General features: G+C 49.9%; 3 protein-coding genes across 8 annotated transcripts in view; 2 read left to right on the forward strand and 1 right to left on the reverse strand.

Moving 5' to 3' along the window:
* ULK2 (unc-51 like autophagy activating kinase 2) overlaps positions 1-4,778 on the forward strand; it is a 36,249-nt gene extending 31,471 nt beyond the window's left edge. The window contains exons 24-28 of the mRNA XM_031591578.2: positions 153-331; positions 1,191-1,309; positions 1,674-1,831; positions 2,747-2,882; positions 2,971-4,778. Of these exons, the coding sequence (XP_031447438.1) occupies positions 153-331; positions 1,191-1,309; positions 1,674-1,831; positions 2,747-2,882; positions 2,971-3,038 (660 nt within the window). The 3' untranslated portion in view covers positions 3,039-4,778. The remainder of the gene's footprint in view (positions 1-152; positions 332-1,190; positions 1,310-1,673; positions 1,832-2,746; positions 2,883-2,970) is intronic.
* A 3,142-nt stretch (positions 4,779-7,920) lies between these two features.
* ALDH3A2 (aldehyde dehydrogenase 3 family member A2) lies at positions 7,921-14,334 on the forward strand. 4 transcript variants are annotated; one of them, XM_090122594.1, is made up of 13 exons: positions 7,921-8,532; positions 8,629-8,686; positions 8,843-9,029; positions 9,215-9,446; positions 9,530-9,615; positions 10,392-10,600; positions 10,742-10,859; positions 10,995-11,136; positions 11,253-11,419; positions 11,878-11,977; positions 12,119-12,354; positions 12,851-12,974; positions 13,280-14,334. In XM_090122594.1, exons 3-12 carry the CDS (start codon positions 8,868-8,870, stop codon positions 12,929-12,931), a joined length of 1,533 nt encoding a protein of 510 aa, XP_089978720.1. In that variant the 5' UTR covers positions 7,921-8,532; positions 8,629-8,686; positions 8,843-8,867; the 3' UTR covers positions 12,932-12,974; positions 13,280-14,334. The 4 variants fall into 4 exon arrangements, with proteins under 4 accessions (XP_089978720.1, XP_031447442.2, XP_089978722.1 ...); XM_031591582.2 differs by lacking the exon at positions 8,629-8,686; XM_090122596.1 differs by lacking the exon at positions 12,851-12,974 and having other exon boundaries at positions 7,929-8,532.
* Positions 14,335-15,603: 1,269 nt separating this feature from the next.
* On the reverse strand, positions 15,604-21,165 carry LOC116227827 (multidrug and toxin extrusion protein 1-like). Of its 3 annotated transcripts, none has more exons than XM_031591322.2 (18): positions 20,962-21,165; positions 20,573-20,719; positions 20,354-20,455; positions 20,139-20,207; positions 19,827-19,975; positions 19,702-19,744; positions 19,575-19,619; positions 19,221-19,318; positions 18,962-19,059; positions 18,182-18,295; positions 18,029-18,096; positions 17,697-17,805; positions 17,533-17,608; positions 17,395-17,464; positions 16,973-17,105; positions 16,600-16,694; positions 16,211-16,343; positions 15,604-16,119 (listed from the first exon to the last, which is right to left on the reverse strand). In XM_031591322.2, exons 1-18 carry the CDS (start codon positions 21,112-21,114, stop codon positions 15,917-15,919), a joined length of 1,905 nt encoding a protein of 634 aa, XP_031447182.2. In that variant the 5' UTR covers positions 21,115-21,165; the 3' UTR covers positions 15,604-15,916. The 3 variants fall into 3 exon arrangements, with proteins under 3 accessions (XP_031447182.2, XP_089978717.1, XP_089978716.1); XM_090122591.1 differs by having other exon boundaries at positions 20,573-20,754; XM_090122590.1 differs by having other exon boundaries at positions 20,573-20,763.
* Between the last annotated feature and the right edge of the window lie 236 nt (positions 21,166-21,401).

Genomic DNA, 21,401 nt, shown 5'->3' on the forward strand with positions numbered 1-21,401 from the left:
GACTCATTTGATTCTGAAATCTCTACTGCTGACTGTTATTTCTGCACAGAATTAACATACCAAAAGAATCTCAAGTTAAAAAGAGTTCTAAGTGTACTTACTTGCCTTATGACTTACAATGGCTAAACTGCTGTCTTGTTTCCTTTTGACAGAGAGAACATACAGATACACTGCGTCATCTAAACATGATGCTGACATTCACAGAATGTGTTCTGGATCTGACAGCGTTACGGGGAGGAAACCCAGACCTGTGTACTTCTGCAGTGTCACTGTACCAAATCCAAGAGAGCGTAGTTGTTGATCAGATCAGCCAACTAAGCAAAGAGTGGGGGTAAGCGTGTGGTCAAAAAGTAGCAGAAGAATTAGCAAATATCAGATAAATAAAAAATGCACTTGGGCAAACTGTGCCCTCTTTTTCATTGGAGCAATTGATTTTATAGGAATGCACTTTTAGCAACTGAAAGCACATTAGAAGTATATAGCAACGGATACATTTGCTAGCATATAAATAAGAAAACTCTGTTTTCTGATCTACCACAAAGCTGGGGAAAGTGATGAGGATTTGCAGGTTTGCGGTGCAGTGTAGTTTACTTCTGAATCTGGAAATACAAGTACCCATCTCATTTGAAGATCTGAGCCCTCTGTGGTCCTGCTGACACAGCTGCACTGAAGTGAAGGCTGAAAAGAAGAAAGTCGTGGTCAACCTTGACCTTAAATCAGTGTAGCCAATCAGCCCTAAAACAAACTCAAAACCAGGGAGAGACAGGAGAAATTTGAAGTGGTGGGAAAGGGCAGTTCCACTTCCTGCCTTCTTCCTGAAAAAAAAAAATGTATGTACACCCTGCAAATTGTGTTTGCTTTTCACAGCTGTGAGAACTGCATGGGCATAGGAAATGACACTGCAAAAAAAATACACCCAGTTGTTTGTGGTACAGCATTGACTTCAAGCAGTCAGCCACCACAGAGAAGTGTTCCTTTTAAAAATGCCTACATTAAAGCAGATGTGCTCTCAACCAGTGACAGGGTGTTTGTGGAGGGGAAGTAGGGATGAAGTTGCATTTTCAGTGTCTCCCTCTTCTGCTGCTGCTGGGTCCTGCGTAGGATAAAGATAAAAAATGGAGCCTGCCTGAAGTTTGAATGTGTTCAAGAAAAGTTTTTTTTAATACATAATTATTCTTATTTCCCTCCAGACAAGTAGAACAGCTTGTGTTATATATGAAAGCAGCCCAGTTACTGGCATCTTCTCTGCATCTTGCCAAAGCACAGGTCAAATCGGGGAAACTGAACCCATCCACTGCTGTTAAGCAAGGTAGGTTCAGCATAACCTCGTGTGCTTTGCTTGAGAATCTTCTTCAGTGATACATCACTCAAAAAGCTTAAGTTGCATCATTTTTGTTTTTCTTCTATACAAGAGAATTGTGGGATATGTACAGTTGCACAATTCTGATAGTAAACAAAGATGCAGCTTGCAACTGTTAAGAAATGGACAGTTATTAACTTGAAAAGGAAATGTTTTGATATATTCTTCATTAATAGAAACGGCAGAGTAAATAAATGTTGTGATAAGTTTAAACAGATGAGCTTTGTCTAGTGCTTGAACAAGCTGAACTTAAACTATGCTTTTGGCTTGGGCAATTTCTTTTATTAATTTCTTTCAATTTTTTTTTTTTTAGTTGTGAGAAGCCTCAATGAGAGATACAAATTCTGTATTGGTATGTGCAAGAAACTGACTGAAAAGCTGAATCGTTTCTTTTCGGACAAGCAAAGGTTCATTGATGAAATCAACAGTGTAACTGCAGAGAAACTCATCTACAGTTGTGCTGTAGAAATGGTAAGTCACTCCTTTTACCTAAATAATAGGATGTTGAGATTAATAATACATTGCTTCCTTTTCTCACATACTGCTCTGACATAATCAGAAAATAGAATGCATGTTTCCCGATTTCTGTTCATGGTAATTTTTGTTAGTCTTTCACTTTCCTTCTTGCCCTCCCTTAACTGTGGCTAAAGTTCCTGGCAGATTTTGTTCCTCAGGGACCTTTCCTCTACATCAGCACATTTGGTACATAAGCACTAGGAAATGAAGCCACACAGTCTCTAAAAGTGTACCCTCTGTGTTGATGCATCATCCAGTGAAGCACAAAAACAACAGAAGTAGCTTCCTCAATCCACCAAGTCAGTTTAAGGAACATTTGTCTTGTCCCTACAAAGCAAAAACAGTACCAAACATGTAAAAAGATTTGTGTGTGTGTGTGTGTGTGAGATCAAGAAACGTTATACCTGCCACGGAGCACATGCAGTGAGTTTAGAGAATACTTCATCTAAAAAAGGAGTTGTCTTTTTTTAATACAGACATCACACAAAAAGTGCTGGTAAATGTTGTGCTTAACCCTGACAATGGTGTGATCTTACACAATTGATTTGTCTTCTTTACAAGAGAATGTATGTATCAGAACTAGCACAATTGTTCATATGTTGTCATAATTTCAGAATATGTTTTAACATATATAACCACAAGATCAAGAAGTATTTTTACAGCTTATGTGCAGAATCTCTTTTGCTAATACAGCACCTGGGCTCTGTTCTCTCAGGCTGTTTTTGTTGTCTTACTGTCATAAAAACAGATCAGCTTATTTAAGGCTTAAAAATCGTCTATGATGACACTTTAATGTGATCCATTTTGAATTTGTCATTTCAGTATTTGCCTAAAGCAATTTATGTAACTGAATCTACTGAATGATTCTAGGTTCAGTCAGCAGCTCTAGATGAGATGTTTCAGCAAACTGAAGATATTACGTATCGATACCACAAGGCAGCCTTGCTGCTGGAAGGACTGACTAAAATACTGCAAGACCCTGCAGATATAGAGAATGTGCACAAGTGTAAGTCTAAGCTGAACTATTGAAAATTAAATGGAATTATGAAATAACATTGAATTCATAATTATTTTTTTTATCATTCTGTTTTCAGATAAATCTAGCATTGAGCGAAGGCTTTCTGCACTCTGCTACAGCACAGTGGCTGTATATGAGCAGTAGAAATATCCCAAGGACCAGATGGTGTGAGCATAAGGGACCACATCAGTGATAATGCACTTTTTTCACTACGGTTTAATTGTTGTCCTCGTTCTGCCCCACATGGAAAGTGATTCTTACATTTCTGTGGTGACTACCAAAGAAGCAGCAGCTTATTCAAAGAGGAGAAATTCCAAAAGTACATTTGTAGAAAACCTGCCTTACAGATCCAGCAGCTCCTTTTTTCTTCCTAGCAACAGAATTAAAAAGAATCCGTCTTCACATTTCAAACTGATCCTTGTACGTGTGCTTTGACTTGAGTGATCAGGGTTTTTTTTTCCTCATGAGGTCTATAGAGAGTGGATCCTTCTGCATCAGGTACATAAAGATGTTTCCCTCAGAAGACTCCATCAGAAGTTTGTGAAAAATGTTTTTAAGTTGTCAGTATAATGTGGCCAAGTGAATTTGGGAAACCTTAGCCATGTGCAAGAGCTGGTTGAAGCTTTTGGGGCTAAGCTGGCTTGTAGCTGAGTTCGCGTGTTGGCTCAGCTTGTCATATGAAGGGATGATGAGAAAGCACTCTTACATGGGGGAAAATGGTAATGGAAGAAACTGAGCTCCATCTGTGCAAAATCCCCAGTGGGTTTTCAGCTGATGTGGATACGATTTGAAGATCTTCTTCCAAAACACTTTATTTTGCACTAATTTACTAAAGCAACTGTATATTCATTTTTGAAGAACTATACTAAAAAAATAAATAAAAGAGAGAAGGCACAATGGACTTGGCTGAATTTCATGTACATAAAATTCTTTTCAGAATTTCAAATGTAGCTTCTAGAAGACTTTCAAACAAACTGTAAAAACTTGTATTCATGTGAACCTTTCCATTTTATACCTATTTGTCTAATACTTGAGTAACTACTGCTCTGAACTTTTACAGTAATAGCAATGTTGAGTTGCTGGTTGTTTGCTTTTTATATAGATTTGGTTGCATCTTTTGTGCATGCAGTTATGTGCATTAATGCCTGCAGTCTCTAGGGGTGTAACGACTCTCTAGTTTTGTTTCTTGGGCAGTATTACAATAAATACTGTAAACTGAGAGGTTCTGTGCGGAACCACACAAAAACAAAGTAACGTTGGAATTTGAGATGCTGATTAATTGATGTAGAATATCTACATTGTGTGTGTGTGTGAAAAATCAGGATTATTTTGTGTGCATTTTGAGGGAGAGGTGGGAAGCTTCATTTAGCCTTATAGGCATTATCATTTCAAGCATCCCATGAGATTATCAGGACAGTGATTTGCAAAGCATTTAGGCAGATCAGCTTCTCTGGAAATGGTTCCTGTAATTCATTTCTTTTTTGTTACTCAACTGCTCGAATACTTGAATAAACCATTCTCCAGGACAAAATCATTTTAATCCTCTTAAATACAGTGGTCTGAACTATTTGACAAAGTTGTACAGGGCTTACACATCAAAATATTCTTTCAGTGTTCGGATAACCATGTGTTTCCTTTTCTTTGACAGAGTAATGTACTTTTTACCTTATTTATCTGTATGAAATTCCAACAGTTAATTTGAAAGTGTTTGTTTATATAATGTTTGTATTTTTAGGTCTTTAATACGGTGTTTCTACCTCTCCTTTGTAATTGCATGCATTATTCTTGAAATTAGGTAATAACTCACTGAACTGTTGTGTAATAGCCTTTTTATTATGGCCTGTATAAATGTATATTAAGGTAAAATAAATACTGACACTAGAAGTGTTTCTATGGTAAAAGTGAGTTTGTGTGTCTCTGTAACCAAAGATCAGTGGTGTTAAATCAATCACTGAATCTTCTCTTGCCTCAACAGTTGGATGTACCATCAGGGGCTGGATGGGGCAATGTGTTTCATTATGTCTGGATAGCTCTGGGACAGGGTGTCCCCAGTTCTGTTTTTGGTTGCTTTAGGAAAGCAGCAGGGAGTGCTAATGATATGTCTGAACATGAACTGAGGAACAAAGCAAAGTCTTACTGCTCATGTCTGGGAGATAAGCTACTTGTCCCAAAAATTCAGTTTTCTGTTGGTGTTCTTTTTTCCCTCAGGATTCAAGCTCATTCTTCCTTTCCTGCCAGCAAGACTACAGGTGCACAAACAGGATGAGAAGGGCTGTGTTCACTTGCTGTTTTCATGGGGAGACCAATGCTCGTGGCCTGTCGTTCTGCATAAACTCATTCCACCAAGATCCTGAAGCTGCCCTCTGTCTTCAGCTCTCCGTACTGAACAGCAAGTGCTTTTTTTTCTACCAAGTATTTTTCTTTCAGCCTCTTGGAAGCTAGAATTGGAAAGGAGATATTTGGTGTACTGCTTTCTTGTTCAACCTTAGCATCTACACAGAAGCACTGTATTCTTCTGTACTTCCACATTTTCACTTTCTCCGTAGTGTATAATGTCAACTGAGGAATCTAAAATGTATTTGGATTCTGACATTTACTGCTTTTAAATGGAAGCAGTTGAATTTCTTAGCCCTTCCTTTGATAGGATAAAATCTAGTTAATTTAACTTGCAGTTAATACATTACTTTAAGAAATGTTTTTCATGTGAGCTGTTGGTCCTGAGGCTTGCATTGCTCTTACTGCTCTTATACAGCAACATCAAGATATTTCCATAGTCACCTATGGGTTCAGAGGCAATAATTGTTGTGATCCTGATGTCACAACACTGTGCAGTGTACAGCCCAACTGCACTGAAAGGAGAAGTAGATCAAGTAAAGCTGATTGCAGCTGCTTGCAAAGCTTGTTGTGGCTTTAGAATTCAGCCAGGCTGGCTTATGACCTGTCTTTTCTGACTCCTGCTTCCTCTCCTGTTTTTGTTTGTTTGTTTTGCTTAACTGTGATTCTTTGACTTTTTCATCTGCTCTGAACCCTGCTTGCTGCTCCCTTTTTTCACTGCCCATGATGCCCTGCACTTCCCTGTCCAACTTGAGCTACAGCCTTGGCTCTGGCTCTTTAATAAGTGCACACTTAGCTCCTCCTTTCTGCAGATCAGTGAAGTATATCTTAGTAACCCCTTGGAATCACTTGGAGCCCAGTCTGACTAACTATTGGCAATGCTGCTTTGGACAAACACCTTTTGAAAAGCCTTTTGTATGTTGTAGGCTCCCCCCTCCTCTTGGGCTGAAAGCAAATGAAATGCCAGTGGTGCTGTTGAGTCCTGTTGCAGTCTTTGTGCCAATCAGTTTCATTGTTTCTTTGTGTCCCTTTCACATTTTCCACGCCCCAGCTATGTCTACAATGCAGCCCACAGACCATGGCTTTGTACTAGAAAGTATCTTGTTCTTGCGAATGTGAGATCAGCAACAGCTTACACAAACAAGCAATGCCATAAATGAACTGAGCTGCGTTTATTCTCGTAGGTTGCTTAAAGCTACTCCCTGTTGTTAATCTTCTGTAGCTGCTTTTTTTGATGGAGTGCTGTTTGGGCTTCTATGTCTGCCTGTCTCGAGCCTCTGGCTGTGGATTTTGTGACTTTTGTACAACACTTGGAGCTGTACGTGGACCAGACAGATATTTAAGCAGAAGCTGAGCATTGCCAGCTTTGCTTGGTTGTGTCAGCACACTTGTGTGAGCTAATGAAACATTTATTGATTAGCTCTGTCATTCTGTGGACTCTTGAAACGAGATACTGCATAGCTTATCTTCCAAACAAAATTCCTCCTTCACCAGGCTCTGCTGAGTGCTTTGTGAGCAGGGCAAGGAGCAGCACAAAGACATGTTGTCCAAGCCTAGCGCAGGGTAGGAGTCTGTCACCGTGGTGCCTAGCTATAATTGACTCCAGGAGAGAAGCAGGAGCAGGAGGCTGCTGCAGGGAGGAAGGGGGGGATCTGAAGCTCGGTTTTTCAATAAAATGTCTTCTGCTGCTTTATGTAAAGCCCTAGGGATTAGACAGCCCCCAGCACTGCTTACCTTCTGATTCTTCTGGAGTTAATTACTTTCTCCATAAATAGTTCCCTCCTTTATTGTTTCTTAGTGACTGAATAAAAATAGAAGATGCTGTCAGCTCCAAGGCGTGAGGAGCGCGCTGCAGACCACGCGTTGCGCTGGGTGCTGCCTGCAGGGTTTCTTCCATCTCACTCCAGACCCCAGGCTTCTCTGAAATCCATGCATCTCACCCAGCTGCTCTAGGGAGGCTCAACTGATATTTTGCAAACTGAGAGAACACTCTCAGCTTGTCTTCTGACCATAACTGGCTAAATGATGGCCCTGACAAGGACTAAAGAATGGCACCATGCTTCTGCTCTTTCCTGCCAATACAGAGGAGCCTTAAGACCAAGTTTCTGCAAAAGAATGGCACACGACAAACCTGGATGAGATGAGAAGAGGGACGTTTGCCTGCTATGTCTGATGCCAAGCAGAAGAATTACTGCAGTGGAATGGAAATGCTCAGGCTGGAGGGTGAGAATTCTGCATGCAGAAGAGCAGACTGGAATACAGCCATGGTGGAAAACAGAGGTAGGTAGCAGCCTCCCTGATCTGGCAAGCATCCCCTTGGGGGTGTGCTGATTGCAGAGGGTAAGTTGCATCAGTGCTTCCCAGGGCACAATGTATTACCCCACTCTGAGAGTTCAAAGACTTTTACTCGAATTGCAGCAGCATTAACTCCTTATCTCATTTTTGTTGGACTTTCAGACAGTGTGGCATGTGGCAGAGTTTGTCTCACCTCTGTGCAGGGATGCTAACAGGAGCAAGGCGAGCATGTTTCCATCAGGTGATTCTCCTACAGGGAAAGTTCCCAGTTTCCCTGCTTGTGTCCTTGTGAGTGCAAACCCAGCTCCTTTCCATGTATCACAGTGCGAGGGCTCCATGGAGCCCAGCCTGTTTTTCTCCCACATAATGCCTCCTGCATGCAAGTATTGCCAGATGCTCTTGTCATTCCTTTCCCCAGCAGGCTGTTTACAGCTGAGATTTGTGCAATAGCTTGTGCAATGTCCCCGTGCTGGCTGGGCTGCAGCAGTGCTGTTTGCAGAGCCAACCGACATCGGGGGAGCGCTGCAGAGGGGAGGGAGAAGCTGCGGGATCAGCTGGGCACGGGTTTGGCCGAGCAGCATTTGCGATGTGACCCCTGTAGGTGTGTCAGATACGAAGCTTGTGGAGCTGCTGGGTCTGAAATGGGAACATCATTTCCAAATAAATCCCCTTGCGTTTCTCAGAGGAACAAGTTGAGGCAGGGCTAATTAACTGGAATAAGCCCAGCCTCGTCTCAATTCCCTTCCCGTGTTTCCCACACGAGTGCTGTACCGGGTTTAACCTGGCTGTGCGTGTCACCGTGCGCTGTCCTACACCACCTCACCAGGTCAGCAGAGCAGGGAGGGGAAGGCCGCCCCGCGGCGCTGCCCAGCTCAGATAAGGGAGCGCGGTTGGAATTTGCCCCCCGGTCCGGAGCACCGCGAGCTCAGCCCGCGCACGGCTCACGGCCGGCTGTGCTGCTGCTGCCGGACAGAGGCGAAGGGAGCAAACCCGCACGGTGAGACCCAAGGTACGGCGCTGGCATCGCCCTGCTCCTTTCGGTTTTTTCGGGTTTGCTTCGTTCCTATTTTCGCCCTCCTTTCTCCTTCGCCCCCCGCTCCAGCAGCTGGGAGGTGGCGCGTGGCGCTGTCACGTGACCGGAAGGCGGAAGCGGCCGCGCTGAGGTGAGCGGGGCGCGGGCGGGCCGGGGTCTGCGGGGCGGGAAACCCCGCGGCCCTGAGGGGCTCCCCGGGCCCGGTACGGCCCGCTGCGCGCCGCGCGTTTCTCTTCGGAACTTTTGCATATATCGAGTGTGGCAAATTCTTTAAACTTTCGTTAAGACTCCGGGCTGAGCGCTGAGCGGCCATGGGGAGGATGGCGGAGGTCGTGGGCCGGGCGAGAGCCGCCTTCAACTCGGGTCGGAGCCGGCCGCTGGAGTTCAGGCTGCAGCAGCTGAGGAACCTGCAGCGGATGGTGCAGGAGAAGGAGCGGGAGATCCTGGCGGCCATCGGGGCGGATCTGCACAAGGTTTGGGGCCGTCGTTTTTCGTTCACGGGGCGGCGAGGCCCAGAGCTGTGCGAGCCCTGAGGGGCACGGCGCTCGTGCTGGGGGCAGCCCGGCTGGGCGGGCTTTAAGGTTCCCTCCGACCCAGGTTTCCGTCGGGTGAGGGAGGTGGGCGCCTTTCCAGCCGTCCCCCATCCGTGCCGTTGCAGTGCGGTCACAACGCCTACAGCCACGAGATCATGGGGGTGCTGGGGGAGCTGGCCCTGACCATGGAGAAGCTGCCGTCGTGGGCGGCTCCTCGGCCGGTGAAAAAGAACCTCCTGACGCTTCGGGACGAGGCGTACATCAACCCCGAGCCGCTGGGGGTGGTGCTGGTGATCGGAGCCTGGAATTACCCCTTTGTGCTGGTCATGCAGCCGCTGATCGGGGCCATCGCAGCAGGTGGGAACCGCCACGGCCCGCATCCCTTATGGGGGTTTGTGTGGGGGCACGAGGGGAGCACGAGGGCTGTGTGTGTCTCCTAGGCAATGCGGTGGTGGTGAAGCCGTCGGAGATCAGTGAGCACACGTCCCAGCTGATCGCCAACATCCTCCCTCAGTACCTGGACCAGGTGAGTACGATTTGGTGCCTGGTGTTTGGATACCTCGAGGAAATATCTGCATTGGTTTCACGTGGCTGCTGTGGGTTAGAGTTGAAATATTTGCCCTTTATCGCTAAAAGGGCGTAGGTAGGAGATAGAGGAATATTTGAACTGGTTGTAGAGTATGCAGACACACTGCTGTGTTCTTCCTGCTTTCGTGTAATTTATTGTGCCTTCACAGTCTTGCTGCAGTATAGCCCTCTTTTTGATGTTCATCATAGCATTAAGGGCTATGCTATGTGCAGGTGTTTCTCTCTGCAATACCTTCTTTTTGGGATGTGGCCTGTAGGCATGGGTTTGTGCTGTTCCTGTGAATCAGGCTGCTTGCTTAGCAGCACTTGGCTCTGGTATTCATGTCCTACTGTGCTGGTAGCCCAATGTGTTTTCCCTTCTTCTTGTTTGATATCTGTTGCGCTGTTTCTCCCAGACTTTTCCTCTTGACAGCACAGCTCTGGTATGTGTGTTTTTCTAGGCAGTGAGTGTTTTCTCTAGGTGGGGAGTGAGAGCTGAGGAAAGGGAGTTGCTGCTGGTCATTTATGCTCCAAGTCTTAAAGTGTGGAAGCAACTTCTCAGCCTGACTCAGCCCTGGTTTTGAGCTCAGTTTTTTTTAGTTTCTTTGGGACAGTGTAGTAAATAAAATGTCATTTAACTGGAAGGAGCAGAGGGCGGGGCCTCATGGACAGCTGCTCACTTGATCTAATTGCTTTAAATCAAGGTACATGCAGGGCTCTTGTTTGTATGTACAGGAGCTGTACCCGGTGGTCACGGGGGGAGTGCCTGAGACCACAGAACTGCTGACACAGAGGTTTGATCACATCCTTTACACCGGGAACTCTGCTGTGGGCAAAATCGTGATGGCAGCGGCTGCCAAGCACCTGACACCTGTCACCCTGGAGCTGGGTGGGAAGAGCCCCTGCTACATCGACACGGACTGCGACCTGGCCGTTGCCTGCAGGTCAGCCTGCCATGGGGCTGAGCACTGGGGCAGAGAGATGTGTGTGGGCTCTGAGGGACCGTAGGTTCCCAAGTGGTGCTGCTGTCAGGGTGGTGGGATTAGAAAGGATGATGCAGAGAACCCCTCTCTGTTTTTCTGCAGGCGGATAACGTGGGGGAAGTACATGAACTGTGGGCAAACCTGCATTGCCCCAGACTACATCCTGTGCCACCCATCCATCCAGAGCCAAGTGGTGGAGAACATTAAGGCGACGCTGCGGGTGAGCGTGGCAGCTCTCGTGCTGTGCCAGTTATCCCTCTCACCTCAGAGGTGTCATTTTTTGTCCTGGCAGCTCTGATGCTGCTGCTAAGCTGAAGGTGCATCAAATGCTTGGTTGTGCTGTGTGTTATGGCAGGAGTTCTATGGGGAGGACGTGAAGAAATGTCCAGATTACGAAAGGATCATCAACAAGCGTCACTTCAAGAGGATCATGAGCCTGCTGGAGGGGCAGAAGATTGCCCATGGAGGAGAGACCGATGAGGCCACCTGCTTTATAGGTACCTGTGCCAGGTGTTGGGCAGGGGAGGGTGGGTGGTGGCATCCGGACAGCAGCCCCCAGTCCCATGTTGGCCTCATCTGTGGCCCTGCTCAGCGCATCTCCTGCCCTCCTCAGCACCCACCATCCTCACGGACGTTTCTGCGGAGTCCAAGGTGATGGAAGAGGAGATCTTTGGGCCGGTCCTGCCCATTGTGTCTGTGAAGAACGTAGACGAAGCCATTGAGTTCATCAACCGTCGGGAGAAGCCGCTTGCTCTCTATGTCTTCTCCAACGACAAGAAGGTGGATCAGGGCCCTGCTCCTCCACAATGCTGGCTCTGCACACTTTGGTTCTTCGTGCAGCAGCCCCAGTCACAGCTCCCCACAGGACCTGCATTGGCTCCTGTTTGTGTGTGGATTGCAGTATTTGTCTCATGTTCCCAGAGCTGCCTGGTGCATACTGAAGGGCTCTGGATTTGCATGACATTATGAAACAGAAGGATAACAGCTGAATTTCCTGTTTGGTGATTAGCACGTCATATAGCTGTTCCTGATTTTGATATTTTTAGTATCTTGCTGTAGAGAAGAGCTCTAGTCTTTCCAACTTTAACTTTTCAGTTAGTGTTGCATAGAGAGGGCTTGGTTGAATTGTCAGCAAGAGAAAATTAACACGATGGCCAGATGGCCTATGCTCCCCTCTCAGTCCTGCTCGTCTCTTCTGGGCCTTTGTAATTTTTTGCTGTTGTTTTTTCTTCTTTCAGTTAATTAAGAGAGTTATCTCAGAAACCTCCAGCGGGGGCGTTACTGGAAATGATGTCATCATGCATTTCTTCCTTACAACCTTACCCTTTGGTGGTGTTGGTAAGTTACCAGAGCTCCTCTCTAAGCACTTTGACTTGCTGCTTGTTAGAACAGCAGTGGCTGGTTTACTGTTGGCCACAAGTGGCCAAAGGTGTGACCAGCTGAGGTCACAGTGTGATCTGCCCATGCTCTGTGTCTCAGGAAACAGTGGGATGGGAGCCTATCATGGCAAACACAGCTTTGACACCTTCTCCCACCACCGCTCCTGCTTGATCAAGGATCTGAAGATGGAGGGCACGAACATGGTCCGGTACCCTCCCAGCAGCCAGAAGAAGTTGGATTGGGCCAAATTCTTTATTCTGAAGCGATTTAACAAGGGCCGTGTGGGACTGATCATGTTGGCCCTGTTGGGTGTTGTAGCAGCAGTGGTGATGAAGGTGAGCTGTGGCTCTTTGCTTTCTACTTGAGTGCATAAGCAATTTGTTTTACCTTCTGCACGTCCTCTCTTTGCAATTTCACTCCTTTCTTAGAGCCTGATCTGTTTTTTTGTCTCCTGACACTTATGCTTGGCCCACCTGAAATGATCAGCATCTGTTTCTCACTCCTGCCAATGACACGTAGAACAGAAATGTCCTCAGAGAAATCTCCCTGCCTGCTTTACTGTTTCTTTCTCTGTCCTGGATGGTGACACCTGTGCAAAGCTCCCTGCAGAGGCAGATGGGGGTGGTCCATTTTTTCAGACAGCTGTGATCAGAAGCGCAGGAGCCCAACAAACAGGAGGAAATAATCAGCCTACATAGCTGAATCCAGGAGGAGGTAGAAGAGCCAATGACTGGCCTTGAAGTAACAGCTAGGGAAGCAAGCCCTGTCTAGATGAACACCTCAGTGAAGGAGGGAGCTCACAGCATCTTGAAATCATTTGGGTTTTCTCAGAATCATCAGTCTGTGCTGAAGAGAAAAGCTCTCTTGGTTGTGCTGGCTGTTCAGAGGCTGGGCTGGCTCAGTGTGTGTTAAGGAGGAGCAGGTTTCAGAGCACTGCTGTTGCTGTTACAGTGAGGTAGGAGCCTTTCTCTTTTCCCGTGTGCAGACCTAGTTAAGTTTGGGTGAAGCATTGTTAGAGCAGTGGATGTGGGGCATGGGGAGGCTCCTCCTGGCACTGGGGAGCAGTGCCTTCCCTCGCAGCTCACGCAGTGTCTGAGATAACCAGCATGCTCAGGGGTGGAGGCAGACAAGCTGGATGTGGTGGCACCTTGGGGACATCAAGGGGAGCAAGGAGGGTTGCTTCAGATTGTTCTAGGAAGGAAGATGGTCTTGTTTCAGCAAAACCTTACAGGAGGGTGGTGTTGTGTTTTGCTTTCACAGATGGCTTTCTGAAGAGAGGAGAAGGTGCCATAACCTGTGTGCAAGTCATATTTTGGGTGCTCACTTCGTGTCTGTTTCTTTCACTTCAGTCCTGTTTTTCTTTTGAGCTGGGTTATTTCTGTGAGCTGTTGAGCACACAGAGCAGCACTAATCATGAAGTACTAATCATGAGGAGGCCTGGACTCCTGCTTATTAACAAGCCACACTGAAACAGAGGGACCAGTGGATAAAAGCTCTCAAAAGGAGAACTGAAGAGCAAGAAATACAGCACCTGACACCACCCTATGCCCTGCAGAGCACTGCTTCCAGGAACACACACCCCCTGTCTTACACCAAACTGCCTGGCTTCATCCACTGACAAACAGGAGCTCATGTTTCAGCTGTAATTGGTCTGACAGTGTTTTCCCTGCAGTTCTGGGGTCAGTCTCTTCTGTTGTGCTCCAGCCAGCCTTGCTCTTGGTGACAGGTGTGAGACAGGCTGTGCTGCTGGTGTGCTGGCTCGTGCTTTGTTCTCATAGTGCTGGTTATGAATAAATCGGGTGAGATTCCCACTTGCCATCTATTTGGGGTGGAATATTTCTGGATCCCCGTGAGCCAGAATCATCCACAGCTGTTGGGTGGTGCAGGCTGACTCCTTCTGGGGGCTGTGGGGCACATTATAGCAATTGTTTGATAATTACAAGACTGCAAAGAAGATAAGTGCCATGTCTGTATTTTACTAATGACAAAGGACCCCTGAACAGGAGAAAGCAATTACTGGGAGTGTGTACCCCAATGTGTTTGAGCTTCTGGGTCTGCTATGGTTTTACACTGGGTTATGACACGGGACCTGTTCTAATCTGGGGAGATGGCGGTGGAGAAATTGAAGGTGGAAGGACCCTGTAAATGTTCTTTAAAGAAAATCTGGAAGTGATGACTGAATGCATTTCTTAGCAAATTGTGATCACTACACAGTAGGTGGGATTTCTTCGCGTCTGGTGAAAATCTACATGCTAAGGCTTTGTAATGAATTATTTTGCAAATACAAAATAAATACTAAGAATTTAAATAAGAAAGTAGGTGTGGTAAGTCACTGCAATCTCCTGTGGAATCCTGCCTGTCCTGTGCCACCCCAGCTCTGGCTGAACATGGCACATGTGTGCAGGTGGCAGCTGCTTCACGTGTACCTCCGCCCCAGCACAGCAGCACAGATCACTGCGTGGTGATCTCCTGCTGTCAGGGAAGGATCACTAAGACTGGTTGGGTTGCTTCTGCCCCTGTTCTGTGCCAATCCATCCCATAAGTGTGTCCCACTCGGTCTGTCCTCCTGGGACAAGTGGGATCACTTCCATGCCTTCAGCAGCGAGCGGTGGTGCGGCTGTGCACAGTGTTGGAGGGTCCCCAGTGCCTGAGCAGCACGTTCCTCCCATCACACGGAGCAGCAAGCTGTGATTTGGTGCTTGTAAGCTCACAACACCAGGGGATGGCTGGTGAAGGGCACATTGTATTGGGCCAGGGCCAAACATCCTCCTGTGGGAGGAGAGTGCTGTGTAGGAGTAGGACTTGTGCCCGCTTGCTCTGCCTGGGAGACAGCTGGCAGACAACTGCTTTGAGGTAACTTTCTTTGCATGAGGCTGATGGTGTTGGCCGTGTTGGGTAAGTGGTGTGTGGTGGCAATGGTGATAAAGGTATCTCTTTATGTTCCCTGAGCCCCACCTGACCCCCACCTCCACCCCATTGCTTTGTGAGGCTCTGCTCCCCCTGGGGGCACCCAGCCTGTCTGTCCTTCTGTAGGTGATGACCCTATGGTGAAGGTTCCCTGCACCCAGCAGAGCCATAACCTATCATTTTCATCCTGTATTCCTATTGCTGAACTTCTTTGCTACAATTTCTTCTCTACCAACTGATTGAGTAGAAGCAAAGGAGCCCTGGATAACTCAGTCTGCTGCTGAACTGTTGCAGCCTGAAACCTTTGGCCATGTCCCAGTGGTGCAGGTGGAAGGGAGCAGTCCCTGCCCCACGCTGCAGATAGGAGCCCATGGAACAGCTATTGGGCATGGGGGAATTATGTTGGAGGAAGGTCACTCATTACTGAGCCTGGCTATGTAAATGTCTCATGTGATCCCTGCATAAAGCTGCCTCATATCAGCAGTGAGCCCAACAATGCGTGCTATGGATGGGACAGCCTTTGGTTGAGCAGCTGGCAATCTCACCTGTAATGAGACTTCTATGTTCTGTTGGTGCACTGCTTGTCTTTCACCTCATAGTACTGAACTGGGAGCCTGACTCTTGCTGAATAAAGCCTTGTTTCACCACAAAGCCATCTGGGTGTCCCAAGGGCAGTGCCTAAAGCGTGAGCCTGGTTGAGTTCATTCTTTATTTGGCATTGTCAGAGCAGTGACGTGAGCTCAGCTCCCATCAGTGGGTGAGAGCTGCAGCAGGGCAGGAAGGGGACGCCTGCGTTGCTCGTGTAGCAGCCCAGAGCCGTGCTCCTGGTGTCGGAGCAGCTGTGGGGCCGTTCCCAAGCAAAAGCCGATGAGATGCTGCCAAAGGCTGAACTCTACGGGACGTCCAGATGCAGTCCGGTCTGTGCTTTGCGCATCCATCCGCCAGGAGGGGCTTCGGTCCCCAGAGCGAGTCCCTGAGCCCTGCTGCAGGTCAGTGTTTGCTGGTCACGAGCTTTATCACAACGCCGAGTGCGAGCACCGCGATGGCCGCGGCCGCCGCCAATCCCCGCCGCAGGATTAGCCCCCAGGTGGGCGCAGCGTCCGGCAGCGCACCGCGCGGCTCCTCCTGGAAGTTGGCACCATCCGTCCTGGTGATGCCCGTGAGCACCACGCCGTTTTGAGCATCCACTCCCGCTGCAATGAGATGAGGAGAGGTCACCGTGAGCCTCTGCCAGAGATCTGCGCGCTGCAGGCACGTAGCCGTCATCCTCAGCCCCGGCCGTACCTACGCAGCCCCGCACCGCTGCAGCAGGGAGGTGAGTGTGGGGCATCAGGGATGGCGCCTTGCTGTGAGGCTCGGGGTTCTGCTGCTGCTGCTCCTCCAGCGGCTGCGGGGTCACTCCTGCACGGCGCTGAGCCTGGGGGAGCAATGGGACTCAGCCAGGGGGGGGATCCCCACCTGCATGTTCTGTGTGTCCAGAAATGGCACAGTAAAGGATGCCCCCAGTTCCCCAAAGCCGGAGGCTGGTGGGAACCTCAGAGCTGTTAGCACAGAGGGGCATCTCGAGGTGCGTGCTGGGAGGAAGCAAAACACAAAGGAGCATCCGTGGTCCCAAACACGGAGCCCTGGGTTTTGCCATCCCATCCCACTGGGTGGGTGCAGCACACGGTTACCTCCTCAGCCGCCTTCCTCCAGTCCATGCGGCAGATGTAGATGAGGAAGCAGGTGCAGAGCATGGAGACGCAGACGAGCATGCTGAGCCACAGCCCTGCCGAGGGCATGCTGGTGTCAGCTGGGCAGCATCACCAGGCAGACCCAGCCAAGAAGGTACAGTGAGCCAAGAATGGGGACGTCACCAGGGATGTGGGAATGGGGCTGCCCAGCAGAGCTGCAGCGGTGGCTTTACCCAGGGTGATTTAGGGCACTCAGCAGTGCACTGACTGTCCCAGTCTGCCCCAGTGCTTCCAGTCCCCAGCAGCACTGCAGAGCCAGGCAGAGGAAGCAGTAGGGAGCTGCATCCATCTATAGGGCTGGGGGAGGTAGTACCTATGACACCAATCCTGGCCACGAAGAGCAGCACGGCTCCCAAGGGCAGTCCCACACCATAGTAGCTCACAGCATTGAGGATGGCACCGAATTTCTGCTTGCCTGTGCCTCTGAGCACCCCACCACAGGCACACTGCGGGGAGAGGGAGCAGAATGGGGCCAAATTTGGGGCTGTGAACCAGCCCTGAATACAAGACTTCCCCTGCCTCCCATCATAGAATCATTACGGTTGAAATAGATCTCTAAGTTCATCCAGTCCAACCGTTAGCCATCACCACCATGCCCACCAGCTGACACCACCATCACCACCAAATCGTGCCCCAGTGCTCATTTCTCTTTGCCCCATCCTGCAGGTTTGGCACTTTTCATGCACTCAACACCAAGATCCCCTCTGAAAAGTAGCATCATTCCCAGGGACTTACACACATGGCTTCAAACAAGTGGAAGACGACGTAGACGGGCATGACCCACGCCACCAAGTCGATGATCTCCCTGCAGACAAAGAGCCAGCAGTCTCTTTCTGGGAACAAGCATCCATGGTGGGAGTTGGGGACACTCACTTTTCATTGGTAAAGATGTATCCCAGCACGTCCTTTGTGGCAGCTAAAATGGCCCCTACAGCAACGCAAAACCCCCCTGGAAAGCAAAGCAAGGAGGTGAGTGCATCCTGATGGCCATGGGGAGCCTGGAGCAGAGAGAGAATGAGCAGAGCACTGCTGCTGACCTGTACAGAGCATGCTGGTGGAGGAGGATCTCTTGGCCACCTCAATGTCACCAGCGCCCAAAGCATTCCCCACCTGCACACTGGCAGCTGTGCCGAGCCCCAGGGGGATCTGCAGCCACAGGGAGTAAAGACAGTGGCAGGAGGGACGATGGAGCATCAGGCCTAATTTTGGTCATCTACTCCATGGGAAGGGGAGGCAGGAGCAAGGAGGGACTTGAGCACGGAGAGGGGAGATGTAGGGAATAGAGCCGAGTGAAGCTGAGCTTTGGCTGTATCTGAGCTGGGACAGACCCTAGGGAGCCCGATCTGAACCCAAAACCCCCATCACTTACCATGAAGGCAACGACAGACACCTCGTAGATCACAGACTGTGCTGACAGCTCCACGACGCTCAGCAGCCCTGGGGGCAGGAGGTTCAGGTGCTCAGCCCCTGTGATAACCACAGTGCCCCATCTCACCCTGACAGTCCCCCTCCCTCTGCTGACCTATCAAGAAGCTGCCGATTTCATAGGTCCACCACTCGATGCACATCATGAGCATGCTGGGGATGGCCAGGGAGGTGAAGCTGTCCCACTCCAGCAGGCACTCTCTGGACCAGCCTATGGAGAGAAGAGGGTTTGGAGGTTGGGTATTAGGTTGGATATTAGGAAAAGTTTCTTCTCAGAAAGAGTGGTAATGTGTTGGAACGGGCTGCCCAGGGAGGTGATGGAGTCACTGTCTGTAGAGGTGTTCAAGAAAAGATGTCACACTGAGTGACATGGTCACAAGTTATGGGTTGGTAGTTGGATGTGATCTTATTGATCTTTCCAACCTTTATGATTCTATGGAGGAGATGGTCCATCCTGACGGAAGCCAGACTGGCTAAATATCACCCCAGGAGCTACTAGCAGAGCCCCCAGCACAACTCTCACGGGTTCCATGTGACCTCTAGCTGCGAAGCATGCACATACAAGTTGAGCTGCAACGCTCAGCTCATCCTTCCCGGATCAGAGCACCTGAGGACAACCTCATGCCTACGCCTGCGCTCATCCGGCTTTGGGGCCAAACCCTACAACGCCTCTACAGAGGGCTTCCTTCCTCCCCAATTAATGGTTACTGGACGGCGCTCTGCCAACGCCCGCATGCCAGGCTGCCACTGGAGCAGCACAGCGTCCCCAGGCTGGGGTTAATGTTTCCCCTCCAGCACTAACAGAGCTCACTCAAAAGAAGCAGTAGAAGATTGACGAACGCGTGCGTAAAGCAGGAACCGGAGAGAGATGCCTCACCTCCCCACGTCTTCACGTGGAGCTTCTTGCCTACAATGTACAGGAACAAGAAAATGGTTTGAGAATACTGAGCAATGGTGTTGGCCCAGGCAGAACCACTGGAAAGGAAATGAGAAAGGCTGTTGGCATCGTGCTCACATCTCCCCGAGTTTGGGGTGCTGGAGCCTGATGTCCCTGGGAGCACCGGACGTGGCTGGTGGTGTGGTGTCCCCCAAAATGACTTTTTGGTTTCATTTTTCCCCCTGCAGGCGTTACTCACACAATTCCCAGGTGGAACACATAGAGGAAGACGGAGTTGGCGATCACATTGACAATGTTGCCAATAAGCCCGCTCAGCACCACGGGCCACATGATCATCTGCAACAAGGGGTGAATGGGGGCTGCCATCTGCCATGGCTGTGGGAAGACATCACCAGCCCCCCTCCCCACAGTTTTAACAACAAGAGAGGAAACTTCTGGCATCGGAGGTATAGCTCTGAGATGGGGACATCGGATGGAATGTCAATTGGGTAGAGGGATGGATCTCTCTGGAAGAGCTCTCCGTGATGTTTTATGGGTGTGGGGTTAGGGGAGCCCTGAGCTGAGAGGAGCCTGCGTAGGGTGTGGGACCCACCTGGTTCTGCAGGTACCTGGTTTCCAGGTTATACAGAAACACTGCCTGAAAAGCAAATGGGTGCATGAGCTGGGGCCAGTGCTGGGACAGAAAGGTGCAAAACACACGGCCAGCAGACAGGGCTTACCGGCAGAGCAGGGACAAATGCCATCACGTAGAGCTGGGTTAACCTGGGGGACACGAGAGGCACAGTCAGCAAGGGACACGGCCACCAGCACCCCACAAAGCAGCATCTCCTGGAGACCACCCAACCTGGAGACTTCGGGGTCCTGGCGGATGAGCAGCAGGAGCTGCTCGATGTTGATGAGCACAGCGCAGCAGGGGAAGCAGCAGAGCAGGAGGATGATGATGGCACGCTGCAGGATCACCCCCACGCGCAGCAGGTTCCTGCTGCCATAGGTCTGAGGGCGAGAGCACGGCATGAGCTCTGCTCCCGGGAAGGGCTCAGTATTTCCTCTGGAGTTCAGTGCTCCCGGTTATGGGACGGCTGCTGGAGCTCAGCAGCACCAGGTGATGCTTGAAACCCTGGTGGGTGACCCCAGGGCAAGTGGCAATGACACCCACCTGCGATATCAAGGTATCACATGCTGAAGACAGACCATATCCTACAGAGATGGCAGTGACATTTATAACCTGGAAATGGGAATACAAACTGAGAGAAGTGAGTATTTAGGGCTTTTAAGTGAGAACAGTTCAAAGGAGGCTGAAGTCTCCTCTGTCCCCTCTGCCTGCAGGTCTCAGCCACCCGTCCCCATATCCCAGCCCCTCAGCACGCTCACCGCGATGGCCAGTGTGACAGAGGCCAGCTCAACCTTGCCCAGGTGGCCGCAGAAGATGGAGCTGACCAGGTGAATCAGGAAAATCAGCAGCTGGATCAGGATCTGAGCGTGAGGAGAGGAGATGCAGAGGTTGGAGATGGAGATGGAGATGGGGGTGGGGGGAGACAGGAGGGCAGCATGTTTGGCAGCCCTTGGTTGCTCCCCTCCCTGGGTCCTTACCAGCGGCCCTGCCAGCACCAGCAGCTTCTTAGCATCCTCCCAGAAGTTGTCTGGGATCAGGCGCTGCATCCAGCGACGTTTCTTGCTGCGGCCATCAGCTGTCCCCTCGCTGATGCCGTTCTCCTCGGGCCGCTTCATTCTGCCGCTCTGCCAGGAGTGAAACGTTCCCTTTTCTCCGCGCTCTGTTAAAGCTGCCGGGTGCCTCAGCCCCGACAGGGTGAGCAATGTGTAACCTGGGGGTGAACTTCAGCCTGGCCGGCTTGGCTGCGTGCAGCCGGCAGCGATGGGCAGGGCAGGGAGCGGGGCTTTGGGCAGCGCAGATCCTGTGTCCCACTGCAGAGGAGCCCAGGAGCTGAGCCTTCCCAAATCGTCCCGGTGAGCCCTCATACCCTGCTCTGCTGTGTCTGGTGGGCAAGAAGGTCGTCCTCCTCTTCCACCAGAGATGAAGTGTCCGTGGGTCCGTCCGCTGCTGGCGGCTGGCTGTGAGTGTTCTGGGCCGTTCTCATCTCGGCGCGGCGTTGGCCAAGACAAGCCGGCCCCATTGGCTCCAGCTGTCTGCCCCGCACAGCGCGGCCGCCTCGGGTTTCAGCAGCACTGCTCTGCCAGGCCAAATATAGCATCCTGCCTGGGCCCAGCACAGGGTGCTGGCAATGGCTGGGAGCTGCTGCCCTGGGAGCTGCTGCCCTGGGAGCAGCCCCTGTTCTGCATGGTGGCTCCATGCCCATCCTACTCTTCCCAAGCTGTGGTGCCAAAACAACAGTGACTGCAAGCAGGGCACAGCCTGTCGCATCCTCCCACGCCTGGTGACAGCCCACTGGGGCTGTGGTTA

This window comes from Phasianus colchicus, chromosome 21 (genome assembly GCF_987193195.1).
Source record: "Phasianus colchicus chromosome 21, bPhaCol1.hap1.1, whole genome shotgun sequence".
Taxonomy (NCBI): Eukaryota; Metazoa; Chordata; class Aves; order Galliformes; family Phasianidae; genus Phasianus; species Phasianus colchicus.